This window comes from Pygoscelis adeliae, unplaced genomic scaffold (assembly GCF_000699105.1).
Source record: "Pygoscelis adeliae isolate BGI_AS28 unplaced genomic scaffold, ASM69910v1 Scaffold372, whole genome shotgun sequence".
NCBI classification, from domain to species: domain Eukaryota; kingdom Metazoa; phylum Chordata; class Aves; order Sphenisciformes; family Spheniscidae; genus Pygoscelis; species Pygoscelis adeliae.
This window is the reverse complement of record NW_008824357.1, coordinates 2,043,951-2,064,857: the sequence shown is the minus strand read 5'-3', so window position 1 is coordinate 2,064,857 and position 20,907 is coordinate 2,043,951. Positions and strand designations below refer to the sequence as shown.

At 46.7% G+C, this 20,907-nt stretch overlaps 1 protein-coding gene across 1 annotated transcript in view; it reads right to left on the bottom strand.

The window, feature by feature from the left end:
• The window catches only part of LOXL2 (lysyl oxidase-like 2), a 53,981-nt gene that overhangs the window by 17,147 nt on the left and 15,927 nt on the right, over nt 1–20,907 (bottom strand). Inside the window, exons 4-5 of the mRNA XM_009319543.1 lie at nt 8,494–8,705; nt 1,744–1,966 (exon numbers count right to left, since the gene is read on the bottom strand). Coding sequence (XP_009317818.1) covers nt 1,744–1,966; nt 8,494–8,705 — 435 coding nt within the window. The remainder of the gene's footprint in view (nt 1–1,743; nt 1,967–8,493; nt 8,706–20,907) is intronic.

The following is a 20,907-nucleotide window of genomic DNA, read 5'->3' as shown; positions in this document are numbered from 1 at the left end:
AAAGAGACATCTTGGTGCTCTGCAGTTTTAGTGCTTGGATTTAGGAGACTTTTTCACACAAGCAGTTCTGCAGCAGAAGAGTGCTGCTGCACGCAGGAGTGGCTGGACGTGCAACAAACCCAGTTGTCGTACCATATCTCTTGGGAACCTCATAGGAGAGGCTTGGGAATCGCACCGAGCCAGCTAGCACACTGCTCTCATCCACTTGCTGCCTGTGGTTCAGCCACTAGATGGATTCAGTTGCTGTACAGATCTCCAGGCAGGGGTCCTGGGTTAACCGAGGAGACCAACGTGGAACTCGAGCCACGTAAAACCTATCTGTCTGCTGCAGTTAGGACTAGTGGAATAAGTGATCTGGCAGATCGCAGTCAGAAATACACAGCTGAGTGGCAGGTCCAGTTCCATTAATTTCTATTCTTCTTACATTTCTATTAGTCACCAACTATACATCGCTTACGTCTTTCCCCAGTACCAAGCAGAGACACCTGCCAGCTATTGCACCTGAGAGAAGCGTTGTTGCGGTGGGAGCTGAGTCTTAGGTACGGGAACACCACGGGATTTGTACAGAGTCTGAGAGCAAAAAAGAAAACCCTTTAACTTTTAAAACTGGAAGCATATACAGTTCTCCAGGCTGGGGTCACACGAAGGACATCCAAAGCCTACACAAAGGCTTAAGGAATTACTTGGCAGCGCGCGTGGCTCAGAAGATCAGTAATGATTTACAAGACCTTTCACCTTTGAGGCCTAGATCCTGCAAGCTCTCGTGCAGAGAAGTGCCTGGACTCCAGGCAAGCGAACCACGGACAGGGCTGCGCTACTCCCACTACAGCAGCGGCTGGAGGTGTGGTCTGGGGTCTTTTCAGGTGCCAAGAGAAAGCCCACTCCTAAAGTCGCAGAGGTGTATGGCTGGGGGGTGCAGGCTACAGCCAAGGGCTATAGGCTGGATCCAAAGCACCTAACGCACCCTGCAAAAAAACACCCTCTAACGCAGCATTAAGGACCCCCAGACCCTGAGATCGCCGCTGTATCCTAAGGCCGCACGTACCTTATGGCTGGAAAACTTCCATTAGCATCAATCTAAACCACATTTGCTGCCAGTTAAGCTATCCTTTCACATTCGGTCACCCCACTGACACTGAGAATAACTGACTCTAGGGTGGTTTTTGTAACAGCCTTTTGCATATCTTAGAATTTTTATGCTACACTCAGCCCTCTCCTCGCTAGACTAAACAAACACAGCTTTTTCAACCTTTCCTGTAGGCCATGTTTTCCCAGTCTCTCAGGGCATTTCTTTGCAGAAGCTACAGGGGCAGGGGAAATGCCAGCTTATTTCCCTTGTACTTCTACGGGAGAAACAACCCAGCAGTATTCAAGTGACTGTGAAACAGCAAAGCCCGGCAGCAACTGGGCATGCATTCAGTTGGCTTGAACAGAACAGCTCAAACAGAAACGTGACAAATGTATTTTCTTACTACTTGCTCACAGCCTTGCCAGCTGCAGCGGCGAGCCAGTCTCCCACCCTTCTGAGGCTGTAGACGGAGGCAAGGTACCACGTCTTTGCGAGGATAGAAACTCAGCTGGGCTTGTAGTGAGAAAGGAGTACAAAGAGGGGACATTTGCACAACAGGCTGGTTTGTGGCTATGGGCATACACACGTTCGGGCCCTACAGCTGATAACTGATGGCCAATAGTTACACCCCCAGACTTCTCCTACTTGACAGGTTGCATTCACTCCCTGCTCACCTCCTGCCTGAAGGCTTTTCGGAAGCCACTGTGGCTGCTGGGGGCAAAGGCACGTCCGGGGACACAGCTGACTACTGCAGGCATCCCATTCTCACAGGTCATGTTCTTCTCTGCATTCACATTGAGGTGATTGCCCAGTTTGCAGCTGGAGATATGAGCCTCGTTCCCACTGCAGTCCATTGAGTACGCCCAGTAATGCTGCTTCCTTCTGCTGGCAAACATCCTTAAAGGAATAAAAGAGAACAGGAAAATAAAAGTTAGGAATCCATAAAAACTGTGCTGATGTAGCTACATTTGGGAAAAAACACCTTGAAATAAAACGAGGATTGAACAGCATTATTTGAAAGCTGATCCATTCATACACACAATGATTCTCTGTTAAGGTGTCACTTGGGAATAAATAGGTCATCTCCTTAAGCTAAAGATCAGAGTATGAATCAACAGTGCAGCTAGAGCAACAATTATGCCCTCAAAGAAGAGACACGTAGTAGAGATCCCTACATTATGTAGGGGTCAGAGATCAGTTAAATCAAAAGGCAGCGTACAAACAGGGCCTCTGCAAATAACGCTGGTGAGTTTGGACTGGAGAGATCCCCAAAAGACCTCTCCCATAAATGAGCTGTTCTCTTTGCTGGCCACCACCTATCAGCTGTGAGAAGATGGCAGACTAGCCACAGCTCTCCGGCTTCTCTCAAAGCTGCAGTGTTAACAACTGCGAGCCTGAAAGCAATTTCCGAGAGCAAGAGCAATTCTCTTGATGATATGTTCACAGCAGAGGAGATTGGCAGCAGTTTCTGCTTCTTGCTCCCAAACTGCAGCGCTTGCCTGGAGCTGCTCCAGGGACTCCTAAGGGGGGGAAGGGGCATGTGTGATAAATGAGAAGAGAAAGTAATCCAGCTTCATCCTAACTGCATTACAAGGCTGTCGGACAACTCTATCAGAGCTAAAATAGTCAATGGAACAGAAATATGGGTCAGATCATTACCAAATGGGAGATGTTAGAAGTAAAAAACCCAAACAGTCAAGGCACAGAGGAGCCAACGCCCTGCTGTGATCCTGACGTGGCTTTGCGAGATCCCAGTGCTGCCCCGTATTCCAGAACTAGCTGCCATGCAGTCCCGGCGATCCAAGGATTAGCTGTGATAAATGGCACAGCAAGGTGGATGGAACTTGCTGGGAGAAAGAGCACCAATTCTGATTAACTGTAGCACGTCCCTGCAGGACAGAGAGCCTGAACAGGATCTAGTAAAGGGACAAAGAGCCTTTCGTAGGTTGTTGGTTTGAAACTAAACTGGACAGGTCAAGGTTTTCCCAACTGATGCCCTTTGGTGGTCCCGTGTGGGCTAATTTGCACCATTTCAGGTGCTTGAGAGAATTATCTTCTCCCCTTCCGCTTGCTAAGCTTTGCTGACAAGCTCAGCAGTTGTCTAGGCTCATATGGCTCACGGCCACTGACTAATCCTTTCTGGAACCAAATTTCTCTGGGTTGAGGGTAGGGCCAAATACGGCCGGGCTGGAGATAGAGATGCAATTGCATCACGTGATGGGGAGTAAATGCTGCGCTGGAAAGGACAGAAGATGGGGCAGGGCTGAGATCTATCCCATGGATCAGCGACAGGCAACCTGCCTGTCTCGTGGGTAAAACACTAGCTGTCAAACCAGAGCTGTCAGGGACCCTGAATCAACAGAAAATGAATGGGAAATAGGAAAGGGGAATAAAAATTTTAAAAATAAAAAATAAGTAAAAACAGGGAGGGTAGAGGCAGAAAGAAAGCGCCAGCCGCTTCTCAGCTAAAATATCTGGTTCAATTTGGACCAAACCTTGTAGATTTTTATTCCTTTTAATTAAACTACCCAGGATACTACACGCCTACCAAAAAGCCGTGAAAGCCTCTGCCCTTGGACTGCTGGAGCTGAGCACCGAGGTCCCACCTGAACATTAACTGCCCTCTCGGACTGCAGAGCGACGGGGCAGATTCAGGCACGCGTTACACACCGGAAAGCATCTGGAGGCGCCTGCGTTCAGCGATGTTAACTTCACACTCTCATAGCACGAGCCAGCTCTTTCAGTCTGCGTGCCTAGTATGGAAGTGAGAACCTGAAGGAGTATTTTCACTGAGGGCCCTCCACAGACGTGTGCAGAGAGCTCCACGAACTCCAAAGCAGACAAGAAACACAGCCTGTCTTAGAGAAGTAATTACGGGGATGCCTTATAATAGCAAACAATGACCTCATCCTGGAAATTTCATGAGGCATTAACATCTGGTTGGTATTAACAGCCCTTGGTAGGCTGGGAAGAAATAGCCGGAGAAAGCCCCACCTCATTTCCCCAGACCGAATATAGAGAAAAAAAGAAGTAGAATACAGATGATCTTTACAGACAGAAACTCAGGGCATTCTTGTTATTTTCTTTTTAAACATAGAAAGGCTGCAACCCACCTCTCATCGGCCTTGGTATAAGCCAAGAGCAATGCTGCTCAGATCAGAGGTGTGGGTGAACAGTCACGCTGTGAGAGTTTAGCCAATTCTAGGTCAAGTTGGAGCCCAAACCATTTCGACTGCTCAGGAGAGATGGACCTTCACCACACAAGCTTTAAACAAAGACACAGGTTAAGCCCAAGGGCTGTGGGAAGTGGCTCAGGGTTTAGCTAAAGCAACCTTGCTATGTAAGAATGCATTTGAGAGGGTTCGGGGAGAGCAGAAAACAAATCCTTACACACATACATGCTGGGAAAATTCACCCATAACACACTGAACAGAAGCTGGTGAACTCCTCTTCAGGGGTGCGAGCATAAAGTTTCTGCCTGTGAGAAATTCTTCAAACATTTACTGAAGTTAACAAGTTTGCTGTCTTCAGCCTCAGGGAGGCAGTAGAGAAGGCAGACCTGCCACCTTCTGCCAAAGCCCTTAAGATCCTGGCTTTGCTAGGGAAAACCAAACCATTCTGATTTCTACTACAAGCATAGAAGTGATTAACTGCCCTACACATCTGACCAGATTTATAATGCTACGAGCAGGCTGGTTAAACTGGGAGATGCTGTTTGGACTGACATTGAATGAAGCATCCTGGAACTGCTGAGCTCCTCCATCCAATTCTTTGACAAATCACAAAGCCGTAAGGCCTTAAGAAGGCATCAGGTCCATCTCTCTGCCTTAGGCATCTCTGGTCACAAACTTCTACTCTCCCAGTCAGCAAAACACGTTTAATTCTACTCTGCTTTCTCAACCAGAGCAGGAGTTGGGAGGAGGAGTTAACAAGTGGTGCTTATATAAAAATCACTTTGAAGAATGAACAAGAACATAGAAACAACATTGAGATTTGTTTCGTTTCCTAACATAAATCGTGCTGTCGACTGCAGAGTCTAAGTTACATTCAGGAATAAAACCCTGGCACCAGGACAACAATGAACTAAGTTGTTTTCTTTCAAGCAAGATCCATCTGCAAATCATTTCACCTCCCACCATTGTGCAGAAGCAGAGCAGAGTATCAGCTAGCTCAGCATACAGCTTGTGGGGAGTGGGACTGGCGAGGATGTGGGAAGGGGGCATTCGCAGCCCTGGCCAGCAGAGACTCGATTCCAGCCCGCCTCCCGGCTTATCTGCTCTTGGGAGAATGGTATTTACGAATCAGGGAGAGCAAAGCCCGAGAAATGAGAAGAACGTTTCTGAGGCTTCACACTCACATGGAGAGAGGGTTTAGTTCGAGTGATCAGCCAGAGATGAACTCTTCCCTCTCCAAGACAGTATATGACCAGAAAGTGTGTGGGACAAAGCAGAGAGCAGGGCTCTCATGGCCCAGGCGAGCAGATTACAGCAGTCATCATTCCAGTACCTTGATCGAGAAGCAAAAATCACTCGTGAGGTTCCCAGCCCAGAACTGGGAGGTTTCCCTCACCAGCTGGTTGTACCTGATGCATCTGCCAGTAACACAAAGCACAAAGGCAAACGCCCCAAGAACGAACACAGCTTTTTAAACTATGCTGTGCTGGTTTTGGCTGGGGTAGAGTTAATTTTCTTCCCAGTAGCTGGTACGGGGCTGTGTGCTGGATTTGTGCTGGAAACAGTGTTGATAACACAGGGATGTTTTCGTTACTGCTGAGCAGTGCTGACACACAGTCAAGGCCTTTTCTGCCTCTCACCCCACCCCACCAGCGAGCAGGCGGGGGGTGCACAAGAAGCTGGGAGGGGACACAGCCAGGACAGCTGACCCCAGGGATATTCCACACCATACGATGTCATGCTCAGCATATAAAGCTGGGAGAGAAAGGAGGAAGGGGGGGACATTCGGAGCGATAGTATTTGTCTTCCCAAGTCACCGTGACGCGTGATGGAGCCCTGCTTTCCTGGAGATGGCTGAACACCTGCCTGCCGATGGGAAGGAGTAAACGAATTCCTTGTTTTGCTTTGCTTGTGCGTGCGGCTTTTGCTTTACCTGTTCAACTGCCTTTATCTCAATCCACGAGTTTTCTCACTTTTACTCTTGCAATTCTCTCCCCCATCCCACCGGGGTGGAGTGAATGAGCGGCTGTGTGGGGCTTAGTTGCTGGCTGGGGTTAAACTATGACTTATGCTAACCAAACAAAACCGTCCAGCTGACAAAGTTTTACAAGTCTCTTCCCTCCAATAAAACGACATCCCATCTTCTTCCATCCTGGGATAATTCAGTATATTTTCTAAAATACCTTTCTGGGGTGCAGGAGCCCAGCAGGCCGTTACTGCTTGCCAAATATGAGCAAAGGTGAGGGAGGTATCAGGGCACTGAGGCTACTTAAGCAATCTGTCTGGCTTGGTAGCAGAGATCTCCAAGCCTGTTATTTGTAAGCACTGCATATTCATGACTCCAGCTCCGGTGAATGGGATTTTCAACATTGCTGAATATTATGCTGAACAACCGTGCCTCAGTTTTTCCATCTCTACGTGTACTATTGCAAGAGACAGGACAATTACCAAGCACCCTTCTATTTAAGGCCGATGACTCCAGCTGCTAAAGTTAATGCTTTTCTTGGAAACACCACAGCTGAGAAGCAGGAAAAATCTACTTTATCTTACTAGAGGTAATTTATTCTGCCTTCCTGCTCTGATGCAGGGGATGGGAATCTCAGAGCTGAGTTTGAGGGAGACATGCTGCACTGATGGGAGCAAACGCTCCTTTAACTGGTGTCCAGGGCAAAACATGAGACCGCCTGGTAGCAATTATTAATTCACTGCTCATCTCCCTGGGAAGCCTGAAAACAGAATTCCAGTTGGGTTATTTATTTTATATTCTTTGTGCTGCTATGTGGCTTTACGCTATTCCAACCCAAGGACCTCTTCAATTGATCACGATCTTGCTAATGAAAGAAATGAAATGAAACGTGGCCAGGCAGTTCCAGAGGGAGCTTTCGGAAATAGAAATTGCAGAGGCCAAAAGGAGCAGGCAGGAAAACCACAACTCCTGCCTGGAGAATCCAGTCCTCCCCTAACCAGTTGACACTTTCCCACTCCATAGGTCACAGTGTAGGAAAGAAATGAGACAGAATTTCACTTAAACTATTTTGCATCTGCTTTAGGGTGTTATTTCTAGGGAACAGTGTAGGAAGAAGCAAGCCTATGATGAAGGCTGGTGACAAAATGCAAGCTGAAGCAATGACAACAAAAAAGACCTGGCTTTCAAGAAACAGGTAACACAGCCTGAACTGATCAGCCTGCAGCTCTGAAATACTCAACATTCTCCCTATGGATCACTATATTCTTCCCTCATTTTAAAGCAATCTACAATTATAGGAAGAAAAAGCAGCACTGAAATCACAACTGCCCCAGACTGCATCCTTCCACAAGCACCGTCTCAGATGCACAGGCAGAAGCAACGTTGGGAGGAGTACCATGGATGCACTACTGACATTTTTAGCTCAGCACTCAACTCAGCTCAGAGCAGGCTTTAACGGACAGAGCGAGTAATACAGTTGGAGATGGCTGGCAGCTCTTCCAGCCTGGGACCCTCATGAATTGTCAGTGCCAAAGGAGCTGAACTGGGATTAACAACAGCGGGAGGTTTACTGGGAAATATTCCCCTGGGCAGACTGCTCCTTTGTGGGTGATTTAGCAGCTGGATACCCACGAACCGTGGTTGGTGAGCCTCCGTGAGAGCCAGAGCAGCTGGTAAACACGTCATGAGAGGTGTGAGACCAGGAATTGCATGCAGTAGCGGGAAGAAGGAACCTGGGCAACGAAGCACAACAAAGGCCTGTTTTATTCCAAGATTACCCCGCTGGAGCTTTCAGAAGATACCAGATCTGATCCTACAGCTGGCTTTCTGCAGAGAGATAGGGTAAGGGCTTAGACTTTCTTGTGGCTGATGGGTTTACTGGGAGACGTGATCAGTTTGTTAACATCCATCCATCCATCCCCTGCACACAACACAGAACCTATCACTGGTGAGGAAATGGCTGTCCTATAGCTGGGGGTGAGGGGGGAGATTTCTTGGGCCGACCTGTCCACATCTCCTATTTTGGACCTATCAAATACTACAACTGATAATACACGAGGTCTTCAGCCAGAACAGTGAGGATCAAACGACTCCCCTGTCTGCACAAGGAAATGCTTGACATTTCAAATATTTACACAGAAGGAAAATCTGATCTGAAGGAATGAAGCAGTTGGAGGTTTTTCTACCTCAAGGTCTCCAGTGTCATTTGACAATTTGCATTTTTGAACAAGGCCCCAAGTGTTCAAAGAAACATGCTTGTGTCTCATACAAAGCTCTGCTCTTACTTGTAGACGTTGGTGTTGTATTTCCTCTCGCTCGGAAATCCAAACATGCCACAGACAACTCGGGAATTTTTCATGGTCCAGTGCTTGTCGCAGATCTGCTTCCAAGTCCCTTCGTCTTTCACCTCCACATAACCCTCCGTGACAGGCACCCGCTTGCGGTAGGTGGCGAGGATGGCACGGATCCTTATGTCCTCCACCTGGATGTTCATGTTCTGTAAGCATAAAAGAAACACGAATGATGCTGGCTTGCAAGGAAACTGGTTGTGTAGCTTTGAGGTGGGGAACAAAAACCAGTTCTGTTCAGGGTTAAGGCTGAACAGAGGGAGGCAGAAAGGAAGAGCTTTTCCTAAAGGAGAAGACACAACACGGAAGCAAACAAACCTTTCCACCTGGTGCAAATCCATCCTCCGTCCTGCAAAAGAGGATGCTTTTTCTCATTAAAAAAAAAAAAAAAGCACTATTTTACAAATGGCTATGTAACAAATCTCCTTTCTTACTTAAAGTCATTGAAGTGCTTGTTTCAGAAGCACAGTGACCTTAATTTAGTCACAGCTACTATGGAAGTGAACCGAGCTCAGCTTTGCTAGGGCCACCTTAACACTGGCAGGGTGCAGGGAAGTGGGAGCCCGGGCAGGGCAAGATGTTGGGGGCTCTCACCAAGCCCCTGGGCATTCCTTCCCCACCTGGCCTAGGCAGGCACTGAGAAAGCTGGGATCCCGATGTGCTGACACTGGCATTTCACCGCTTCCCCAAGCTGGGTTCCTCCTCCAGCTGAAGCGTTACTTGGGACAGCAAATGAGTCACGAAGGTTGAATGGATTTCACATTTGGAGCCTACGTGAGGACACTGCACAAACAAACCTTGCAGGGACCCAAAGCAAAGGCTGACTGGAAAATATCCGCTGTGGCAAGCAATTACAAAAGAGCTACTGAAAATTTTATAACTTGCTTCCAGGAGAGCTTTTCTTGTCAAAAATGTATAAAACCACGTGGTTCTGCTAACAGTTACATCAGAACTGAGGAATCCTCCCCTCCCCTAGCTCAAATTCAATCACTTGGAAAAGAAAAATGCCCAGAGCTTTAAAGAGACACGGGCCTCTGCTTACCGATCAGCGGCACACAGAGGTACTGAAGTCAAGGGAGATCACAGTAGGACATGCAGAGTCCCACAAATTACACGTGGTGCATCCATTGTCCAGATGCTTCACTGACACTGATGCAACTACCAGACCCTGGGCAAATGGAAACCAAATGAGAGAAGGAGCCTGCTGGGGCAGGGAAAGGGGCAGGCACCTCCTCCTCATCCACAGCTCTGCTACTGCTCTGCCCACATTACCTTGGGCAAGTCACTTAAGGCCCCCCCCCCCCCCCTTTTTTTTATTGTCTACATTTGCCTCCCAGTTTTACAGCAAACCAGATCACTGATTCCTCCTTTCACCTTCAGCTGCAGGGATTCAGTCCTCCAGCTGCTTGGCTGGAGCATCCATGAGCAACCCCCAGTGACCCTGGAAAATAGGACCTTGTGATTTACCCAGTAGGATAGTGTTACTCATACAGGGTTCACAGTTTGGGCTTAGGCTTTGAAAGCTCTTGTAGCCCTCAAGAAGAAAAAAAAAAAACCACAACAATACCCAAGTTTGTTACATCTGAGACATTTTAAGGTACTCAAAGGGTCTGATGCAAGAGCAAACTTGTACACCTCCTGTGTAGCCTGGGAAGTCCATTTGCAATACAAAGAGTTTCTCCTGAATTTGGCAGACTCTCTTGAAATATTGCATAGCTTTTGACTACGTGCTGTCAGAAAAGCAGCAGAGCCTCTGTGCATTGAAGGCCTCCCCAGGCTGGTTTCCAAAGCCTGCAACTCACTTTTCCCCTGGTGCAGTTTATGAAATGTTTCCAGCTCTTCACTTGATGGAGAAAGCATGTTTACCTGGAGCTACAGGCCAGTGCTGCCTGAGAGAGCACCTTGTTTCTCTGCTCCCTCTACCTTGCCTTAGTAGTTTCTTCACCAAGAAACAAGAGGTAATCAAAGCCTTAAATCCATTTGGAAATAGCTTTGACTGCTGAAGATCTAAAAGCATTTTTAATAAAAGCCTATTAAAAGGGTTAACCCAAGGGACAGAAAGCCAAGGCTTAAAATTGCACTGGAAAAGCACATGAAAAGATAGTAACTAAGGAGGAAATTTGCATTGACAGCTGAGAAAGTGGGTGAGACAGCCTAAGTGAGTTTTTCCATCTGTGACTGCAGGATATATCCACCCTATATAAAGCCCTAAGTATGTTTGCTACAGGTAGTTACGTCAGTATCAGCCCTACTGCATATTAAAGTAACTGAAATGGAACATTTTCCCTGACTAGACCTGACATCAGCAACGTGCTAAAACCCACCCGTGGTTTTCACTTGACAGCCACTTCCATTTTGCTTGAATTTAGACAGGCCGGAGGCCGCAGCCGGTCCTCGGCACGACGGAGAGGAGGAGCATTCGGAACAAAGTGTGATTTCACATTCAGGAACCATGTTCAAGATGCCTGTGTTTTGTGAGAAAGCTGCACGACAGCAGTTGCTAGCCCCATTTGAATCATGCAGAGTGCCGTTCCAGATGTTAAACATCTGCCTGATGCTTCCACCACAAAGCGGCAGAATCACCGTTCCCACGTTGCACCTATTAGTCATCGTTAATACATCACTATTCTCACCACTGCGCCATCAGAGGTCTTCACGGAGATGGAAGGTGGTGACAAATCTGAAAAGCCTCCAAGGTTAAACAGAGCACTCAAGGGACGAGCGAAAGCAATGATTCTCAGCCTCCTTTTGCAGATTGAGAAATAAGGCGCAGAGAGCAAACTGCTTCTCCGAAGACCACAAGGGCAGGAAATTGCATCCAAGTGTCCTGAGGCCCCAACTCCAACCTCCCCATGAGGATCGCTCCGACAGCAGGGAACATCAGCTAAACCTCTAGCACTAAAGCACTCACATTCTGATCAAGCACATTTGGGTTTTTTTTTTTCCTCCTTCGCACCCCACCAGCCTAGCAGGAGCTGTGTTGCACAAAAACATAGACATCCAGCCTGTCTCTGACAGCTGCCAATATCAGATGCCGAGGAAAGAGCATCTGAACAGGGCAACATGCAGCAATTCTTCCCTGCTGTATTCCTGCAGCTTCCAAGCATTTGTATTCTCACAGACTTTCCAAGCCAGAGGGTATATTTTAACGTTCAAAAACCCTGGGTGGATTCGAGAATCCCTTACCGAGATTTATGATATCAGAGCAACAGGCAAAGAAAGTAACCGGCCCACCGAGCCAGGGAAGGGGAGAGAGAAGTCACAAAGTTTCAAAAAATAAAAACTCTTGAAAAAAGGAAAGCTTGGGAATGCTGTTATGTACCTTATGATTTGCCTGTTATTTTTGCAATTAGTTCAGCAGCTTAGCAAATAAAAACAAGTTACTACATCTGTTTCCAACAGAGCTCTGACCACTGCAGGGGTGGGGATGCTGGGGTCCCCGTAAAGGATCCTGGGGTGCCCTGACCTAGTGCGGTACCCGTGACCCAGTCTAGGACTCGAGATGCCTGCATTTCCTACTTCCAGGCTGTGTGTTTGGGCATGTCTTTTCCACTGACTGACTGGACTGGGTTGTCCTTGCTGGTCATTTCACAGAGCTGAAAAATAAGGTGCAAACTCGAACGGCTCACTCGTGGACTTGAAAAAACACTGTCAGAGCCAGCATGATACCTCAGGCACTGCAGGCTCCAGTACAAAGGTCCCACGACACGTCTCTCTTCCCCCAGAGATGCTGACATACACACAAAAAGAAATCCTGCTCTCACTTGGGACTCTGTTTTAGTGAATCCAACTCTTTTGTCATGGTTTTTTGCCTGTATTTGCCAAAGAAGGGGAAAAAAAAAGTGAGCAAACTAGCAAGAAATAAGCCATCATTTCATTCCCTCGAGGGTATTTCAATCTTCAGATAGCTATAGCAGACCGGCACGCAATGACATTTTCATGATCTGCCTGAGAGCAAAACCAATCCACGTCCATTCCCCTTTCCACTCACAGAGAGTAGGTTTAGAGCGGAGAATTATTGATATAGCAACTCGAGGGTTTGCACTGAGTCTGAACAAACAGCAAAACATCTGAGAAGAATTCAACATGCTGTAGACTTCAGCTTTAAATTGGAAGATTAAAGAACAAAGGATCAAAATAAGTATACTGTAGGTTTCTCAGGAAGAAAGGACTGCTAAGAGCTTTCTCCCGATAACTCTTTACAGATTTGAATGGTTTCCTTTCATTACAGAGTTTTTGTTCCACTGGGAGTATTCAATAATGCAAATACCGGCAGACTTATATTTTATCTTCCAACACCAACGTGTAGAGCAGCTGGGCTAATGGTGAAAACAGACTCCACATAAAAATCAGAAGCAAACAACACTTGATAGCTAGAGCAGACTTTTTAAAATCACCCTCTCCGTGCTTTATGTACACGTGGAGAAACACCTACAACAAGCTGTCATATCAACAAGGAAACCTCATCTCTGAAAGCTCTACTTATTCTCACAGTGTAGCCACACACTGAAGCTACAAGGTAGACCTGGTAAATCCTCTGAAGGATATCTGAGGATCCCAAAGCAGGTATCTGCAACCAACTCAGAAGCTGAATGTGCATCTGCCAAGCTCCCACCTCAGGTATCAACCATAACGTAGAGCCTTCAACAATATTTCAGGGGCCAAGCAGCCGTTCAAAGAGCAATGCTACCTCTAGGAAATAAAACTGGGTTGGCTGCACCCCACATTATAGGAAGGAAAAATAGAGACTCAAGCCCCAAAGCCAATGGGACATGGCTTGCTCAGTCTAAGGCTGAGGAACACAAAGCAGGGAGGGAGAAAACCATGCACAAACCCACAGTTCAGCTTCCTCAATACAAGGGAAAAATCCTGCTGAGGATTTCTACCCACAAAGCAAGAGGAGAGACCAAGCCCAGAAAGAGTTAACTCTCATGGCTCGTGCATGACAGTCCTCCCCTTCTCAGCTAGCCTTGCGAAATTTCCACTTATTTAGGCCAACAGCTGTGGAGATGTATGTGCCAGCCGTTTTCCTTTTTTATTTTCCTCCTAAACTCCAAGTCTTAGAATTCAGCTACTAGCATAATTCAGACCTGGATCGCCAACCTCTCCTTTGCTTATGAAACAATCCCACCCACATACTTGAGGTTGAATCAGCTCTTGCCTTTCTTTCTGCTCTCCAGAACGCTGCTAGTTCAGAGGATGGCGTGTCTTGCATTGCTGACCCCGTGCATGAAGTTTGCGGGTCTGCTCCATCAGTACTGGCCTCATTTGTCAAGCCACAGCTTCGCTTTCATCAAAGACATCCATTCTGGCACAGATGAACTCCATTAAGGGAGTAAGCACACAAGCAATAGGAAATCCTAAGGCATTTTTCTCCTGCTTGGGTTAAGCCTCCTTAGCCTTGAAAGGTGTGAAGAAACAGCAAGCAAGATAAAGCGGGGTATGGAGGGCAGGGGGAGGAAGTGTAGTACATCTATTCCTAGATTCAATGCTCTGGCTTCCACATCAACCTGCTTTTCACTGGAGCCACTTGACTGCGTATAGTGATATAAAAATCAGACCGAAGCTAAAATAACTGTGGTCTGAGGCTGAAGAGATCCTGCTCAGTTCTGCCACAGATCTCCTGTGTGATTTCAGCCACACAAACTCACTTCTTCACCTCCTTGCTGTTACCTCTGGCCTCTTGCTCACGCTTCCTCACCCCTTCTGGAAAGGGAAGACAACGCTAAGCTCATCTCACCTGCTCTGAATCGCAAAGCCTCTGCAGCAAGAGCTTCACATTTGTATTTGCCCAAAGCAAAGATGTGATTTTGGTTGAGACTTCCAGCATTACTACAATACAAATCAGTACAAAGGGGGGGGGAAGTGTCAAACTATTTTGGGTTGGGCCATATTACCCTCCACCCCACTCCTTTCCTCGCCAAGAGCCACGTCCAAGACCCACACTGCTACTCCTCTCCAGTCCCGGACACAAAAGCGCACCGCAAACCCACATGCCACGCTCTGTTATGAAACCAACGACTCTCAGCTTCAGAAAGCCGGGGCCTGCCCAGAGACAGCGAAAAGAAAGGGGTTTGTTTTTGAGCTTTCACAAAAGGATTCCTGGCTCAGAGTTTTCACATGAGCCTCAGCTGCTTTTGTTTCCACACTCCAAACCAAATGCTTCCCTGTGGCTTCGGATCTGATTGCAAAAACCGACACAACTTTCATAACATTTTCTTTCACCTTTTGCCATCTGTTTTGTGTTGGCAGAAGAACTATGCCCAGGACAGCATGCTTGTGTCCTCCTCCACTGCCCGAGCCCAGCGATAGCCCTTCTTCTTGCAACAGCCCTGAGGATGCACAGTAATCAATACAGGGAGGAGATCCCGTTCCTCAAAACCCGACTGCTACTTCGCAGACTGCAGTCGCTACCCTGGTTCCGAATCACTGGCTCCTGGCTGAAAGCAAGCCACAGCAGCTGGGATTTCAGAGGGGCTTTTCAGAAAAGCATCTCAACGCTCACTTTAAACACATGCCCACGCACTCAGCGATGACACTAAGAAACCAGCTAGAGAACTGCATGAGGCAGGCGGGTCTGAACAGCTACGGCTGTATGTGTCTCCCCTACGGCCAGAGAAACTACTCAAATGCAGGCAGAAAGGGAACAATAATGAAATTTTGCTTCTGTGTATTTCACTTTTTTTTTTTTTTTTTTTTTAAACCATCACCATGAGCAATGCTAGGGATGACAGAGCAAGAGAGTGGAGGTATTCAGGACTGGCTCTGGCAGCTATCTGGTCACCAGGTGATTGTACAAGCAGACAGCTTAGGCAAAGGTGCACTTCTTACCACAAATCCTTGATTTAAGAAATGCAAGGGGCTTGTATGCTACGTCTGTCTCTGGCTAGTCCGTCTTCATTGCTCTTCTGCTTTAAGATTCCCTGTGATCCACTCGAACTGCTCTTTCCTCCTTCCTTATGCCTGACCTATCCCACTACCCCTCAGATGCAGAAACCTATTCATATCATCATTTTTCATTTACAATGGGGCTCCAGGATTTCTTGGGCTTCCCAAACACCGAGACATTAAGGCTGCAACTTGGCTATGAAATTAATTGATTTTTTTTTTTTTCAATTAAGAACATAACACGAAATCTTTCCACATAGACTTCGTTCATCCCAGAGGCATCTTCTCTCCTGCATTTAAACCCTTCACTTACTTCCACTGAAATCTCAGCTACCAAGCCTTTTCCCTTGAAGATGACTTTTTAGAAAGCTATCTCTTCACATACATAGGAATGGGTGGAATCTGTTTTGATTTAAACATCTGGAGCTGTGCCTCTGAGTCACTAACAAAGTCCCAGCTGTTACACAAACATGGTGAAATAGATGCTGCAGGACAAAGACGGGTTGCTTACGGGGGACAGCAGTCCCCTGGGAACATTCTGCTGTATTGGACTGCAAGCACTTTTTGTTCTGGGTTTGTGCAGTACAAAAGGGTAAGGGATGAGAGTGCAATTCAGGATTAGGGTCCAGGAGCAAATACAGTACAGATTATAAATGACAAAAGCTGAGGCCTTTGCTAAGCCATGAAACGCTTCAGTGGCAGCCTCATGATTGCCAATGCAAAGCAGGCTAATGAAAAGCACTAGAGAAAAAGAAACGCTGGTGACAGAAGCGAGCAAGAGAAGGCAGGAGCACTGAACCCTGGAGATACTTTGGCACGGGTGGGTGGCTTAGCTTAGGATAGGATGCTGCTCTGTTCTGTGTGCATCATGGCCCGAGGGTTTCATGATGAGCAAAGCTTTTACATTCTCTATTTCCTTTCTACCGAGCTATTTTAAAGACAATCTGGATCAGACGCTGCAAGCTAGCCAGATTTATTACCTGACCTCCGCACTGCAAAACAGAACAAGATCACACTCTATTCTCAGGTCTAGTTAAATATTGCCTTGTGTTACAGAGAAATGGTATCACATCCAGCACAACAGCTGTCAGCTACTCAGGCCCTGGATAGAGTCGGTGCAAGGAGACAAACAGGTTAACCCTGTTCCCCAAGGAACTGCAGCAAACCAATGCCAGCCTTGGCGCTTTCTCAGCCCTACCAGCTCCATAGCTCATACCCCCCACTAGATGACAAGCACCAGCTCTCTGCCCAGCAAACCCAGCACCCTGACATGCCACAAGCCATCACAAAGACACTATTAAGGCAAGCAGTTAGAAACTATCACACACACTTTAAAATTATAGCACTAAAGAAACACGGTGGCTTACCCCAACAGCAGCTTAATTAATATTTGTCTGGAGTTAGCTCCAAAAGAGATGCTGAGGCCCCTTCTAGACACACAAAGCGTCAAAGCATCAGCATTTATGTTACACATGGGCTTATGTTTAGAGAAGTAAACATTTACACCAAGGGGAAAGAAATTAAAACACTGTTGTCATAACAAACAGGCAAATAAACCTTTTATTGTCAAACATTCTTGAGAACTGGACGGTCGAGACATAGAGCTGAAGTCCCAGATGGTGACCTAAGCTGCAACTCCCCACAGTACGGACAGAGTCTCCATTGCATGATAAGAAGCTAGATAAGAGGAAGATTTCTCTGTGTGCCAAGCCACAAACAATGTCCCTGTCCTGCTCCCTTCCTTACACCATCCAGTCAGCAGCAGCTCAGCATACAAGAGCATTTTATATGGCCTCATCCACAGAGCCCAATTTAACTGAAGGCTCCTGAGCAGGACTTAGCAATGCCCTCTTCCCGCTGGTTAAGGAACCTGGACAATATAGTTCAACCCACTTTTAACCTGGCATAACCAGAGCCTTTGAGCCACTGGGCTTTGAAGTGAGATTTTTATATTTCACATACACACAGAAGGGAAAAGGAGGACAGAAATAGCAGCACAGCCTGGTATGTTTAGTTAGACCTTGTCTGCCCACCGTCTGGCCAAAGCTACGGTCTAGTCTCAGGTACCAGATCTATTTGTGAACTTGTAATGGCTGCAGCAATTTGATATATTTAGAGTATATTCTATTTGAAGCCTCCGTGTGTGCACACAGAGGAAGAGGGTGGACAACAAATATTTTGTTAAGGATGTTTTGGGGGATAGGTTAAAAAAATACCTATCGCACATTTATTTAAGAAATATATTAAGGGTAGGAGTTAGTTACTGCGGTCTTAAAATTGCTGGTCAACCCAGTAAGGCAGTCGCAGGTGGGCCTGTGCTGTGTTTGGACAACACAAAGTGGCTACATGTACTGTTTGAAAAAGCAGGTCCTGCATTCCCTGCTCATGGTTTTGTGAACACACATTAAATCATTTTGATTTCAGAGCTTCTGGCATCCTGCAAAGACTTAGGAAAACATTTGAGACCGGGCACACATTTAAACTGCAGGCTTTGGCACCGTATAAAGGAACCTTAAAGCAGGTCCACGCTACCCACCCGACCACTTTCAGACACTTGTGAACTGCAAGACAAGAAACGACCAACAATCGTACTGCACTTCTGCATGGATTTTATCCTGCTCTTTGCACCTTTTGCCATGACATCTTAGTGGAAGGAGGAGTGCAGTTCAGGACAATCAAGATGCACAGATTCTGCTCCCAGCTCTTTTCTTCCACTCAGCTCCTAGAATCTGGCCCTTCCCCTTGCTGGCTACACCTGCAGAACAGATACAGTGCTTACTTGGGGCAAACAGACAGCACAAGGCCCCATGTGCTCAGAGATCTTCGGCTAAAGCAGCAGATTCCACTTGTTTTGTTTTACAAAGCTTGAGTTATTACAGTTCAGTGTACATATTTATAGCACTCACTGTCTGTCCCTCCCGAACTCCATCAGGGAGTCAGGAAGCAGCTTCTGCGTTCTCCGATATGCTTCGAGCACTTGAAAAGTTTAATCATGTTGGGTTTTTTCCTTTGAGGAAAAGCAAGCCTTTTCCTTGACACATTGTAACGCCAACAAGAGTTACCATTATGAATGAAGTGGGTAATGTGCTCTGCCATCATGGTTAGACCCAAGTTGTACATCAAGCCACTAATGTGAATTAGAGTATGCAAAACAGAGCTTTCACTCCAGGCTGTGGCTAAAAAAGAAGGAATGCAAGCAAAAAATCAAACTCCGAGTTAAACAATGGTGTTATTTTAACGACAACTTTGGCCCCATCGTGCTGCAAGCACAGATGCCTCAGTGGAGGACCACAGCAAGCAGGTTCAGCATCAACTGCCTCGTGTTCCCAACCATCCACACAGGCTGCGGGCAGCCTTTAGTTCACACACAATTGCTGGGTTAAGCCACGCTCAGCCACACACTTGCAGTGCTTCCAAGCACAGCTACTGCCTTTTTTTTTTTTTTAACCCTTTCAGGGTGTGCAGCTTACTCTTACAGAGCTGGAGTCTGCAGGAGGGAGGAGAGGAAGCCATATCAGTGGGATCTGCCTTTTCCCCTCCTAATGCTCCCCTCCAAAGGCAAACAGGTAGTAACAAAGAAAATCAAACCGTAAGCCCAGCTCTCTCCATTAACGAGACACTGTGTGTATTTAGTCTACACGCTTTAAAGAGGAAGGGGGAAAAGCCCCTGTGTAAAATGTATTCAATGTCATCACGCTTACATCAGCGTGGAACAAACACCACTTCCCTAGCTTTGAAAAGGTGAGCAACCTTCAGTGTTTACGCAGCCACTGAGCTAAAGGGTATCAGGCTAATTCTGACCAGGCAGCAGCCCATGAAAGGGCTGTCCTGCTATGCACATTCATCACCCTCCAAGAAATAATCCTTTGAACAAGTCCCAAGGCTAAAAGCTGCAGTGGCTGCGGAAAACAGCAAGCAAAAATGATGGGAGTTTCTCTGCCCTTTAGCAACAGACTGATGGATTTCAGACCTGCCCCGGCCTCCGTCCTGTTAGAATAGTTAACCTCTTCCTGCCTGTCTCCCATCCTCTTATTGCAGATCTTCCATCACTCACCCCAGACGGAAACGTTTCACTTAGCCTGTGACCGGCAACTTGTCTTACAGAAGCAAGGGTCAGGCACTGCCCCTTCCCAACAGGGCAGGGAATGGAAAGGCTCAGGGACAGGAAGAGATATGATGTAACCCTCAAAATATGAGCTGTGGCAGGAAACCCTCTGTCTGAGCATATATATATATATATATATAAGCCAAGTGGTTTATGGTGATGGAAAATTTCATCCTATACTACTTATCTGCAGCATTTCCAAACTGGGAAATGGAGATATGTACATTGTCCAATAAAAATAAACTCTGCTCGAGGGCTATCATGTTGCTTTTAAAAGAGTGTGAACTCTCTGCCTGTCAGGTTTTAGGAAGCAAGGCCAGATTTGAGCAAATGTCAACTCGCACAACCCCTCTGAGCTGGAGCCCCATCAAAATGAAGTCAGATGTTGTCTTATACCTACTGGCTTTCCACGTTAAATCTTAGCAGCACTTGGCAGCCCCAGAGAACTTAGCACTAAAGGGTCTTTAAGACACTTTCTAAATGACGAATTTAAGATGGTCTATATCTGTCCCTGGCAGTGGGAACACACAGAGCTCCCTGTTCCAAGGCAAGGGAAATCTAAATGCGATGGCACACGTTTGGCAATGGGTTAACCAGGCTGCACAAAGCATGCATTTCCCCTGAACGCTTGCAACAGGAAAGCAGAACAAAACTGCTGCGCCTACCCCACTGCAGCTTACACCCTGACACATGAACGTACACTGAAGTCAGCGCTTGCTCCTGTTAATATGCTGGCTGTAAACACATCAGCTTGCAAACAGTCAGATCCATTTGGGAATCATTACCATTGTTACTGACTAGCGTGGGAAAGCAACATTGGAAGGTGCAATTGAATACGTAAGCTCTGTGCATCATCTTAAACCAGGCCTATTTTGAGTAAAGCCTGGTTTTAAAAGCAGCTCAAGGGCAAACTGAAATATCTTCCATTGGAAATCTCAGTAGGAAATTTGTAGTGGTTTAGCTCCATCAGTGCAATAGCTGAAGCCAGTGGGACTGGTGGAGAGACCTGACCACAGCATTGCTGCTTGGTAGAAAATTCCAGGCCCTTCAAATCCTGATCTCATTCCAAAGAGAAAACATCACTTGGGCAAGCTTTGGGCTACAGACTAAAGAACCCAGCAGCTTACAAAACAATGATGTTTCCTCTGGTGAATGTGAGGTATGATATGCAGAACTCCCAGGCATGTTAGAGAGGGCAAAGACTTTCAACTTGCATTCACACAAGTCTTTTGACCTCCTTGTTTTGGAGTTTATGACCCTATGAGTAACCCTGCTCATCATCTTTGACTCAAACTATGTCACGCCAGCTGCTAACGAGATAAAGCAAAGATTAAGAAGAGGAAGAAAGCTGAGAGAGG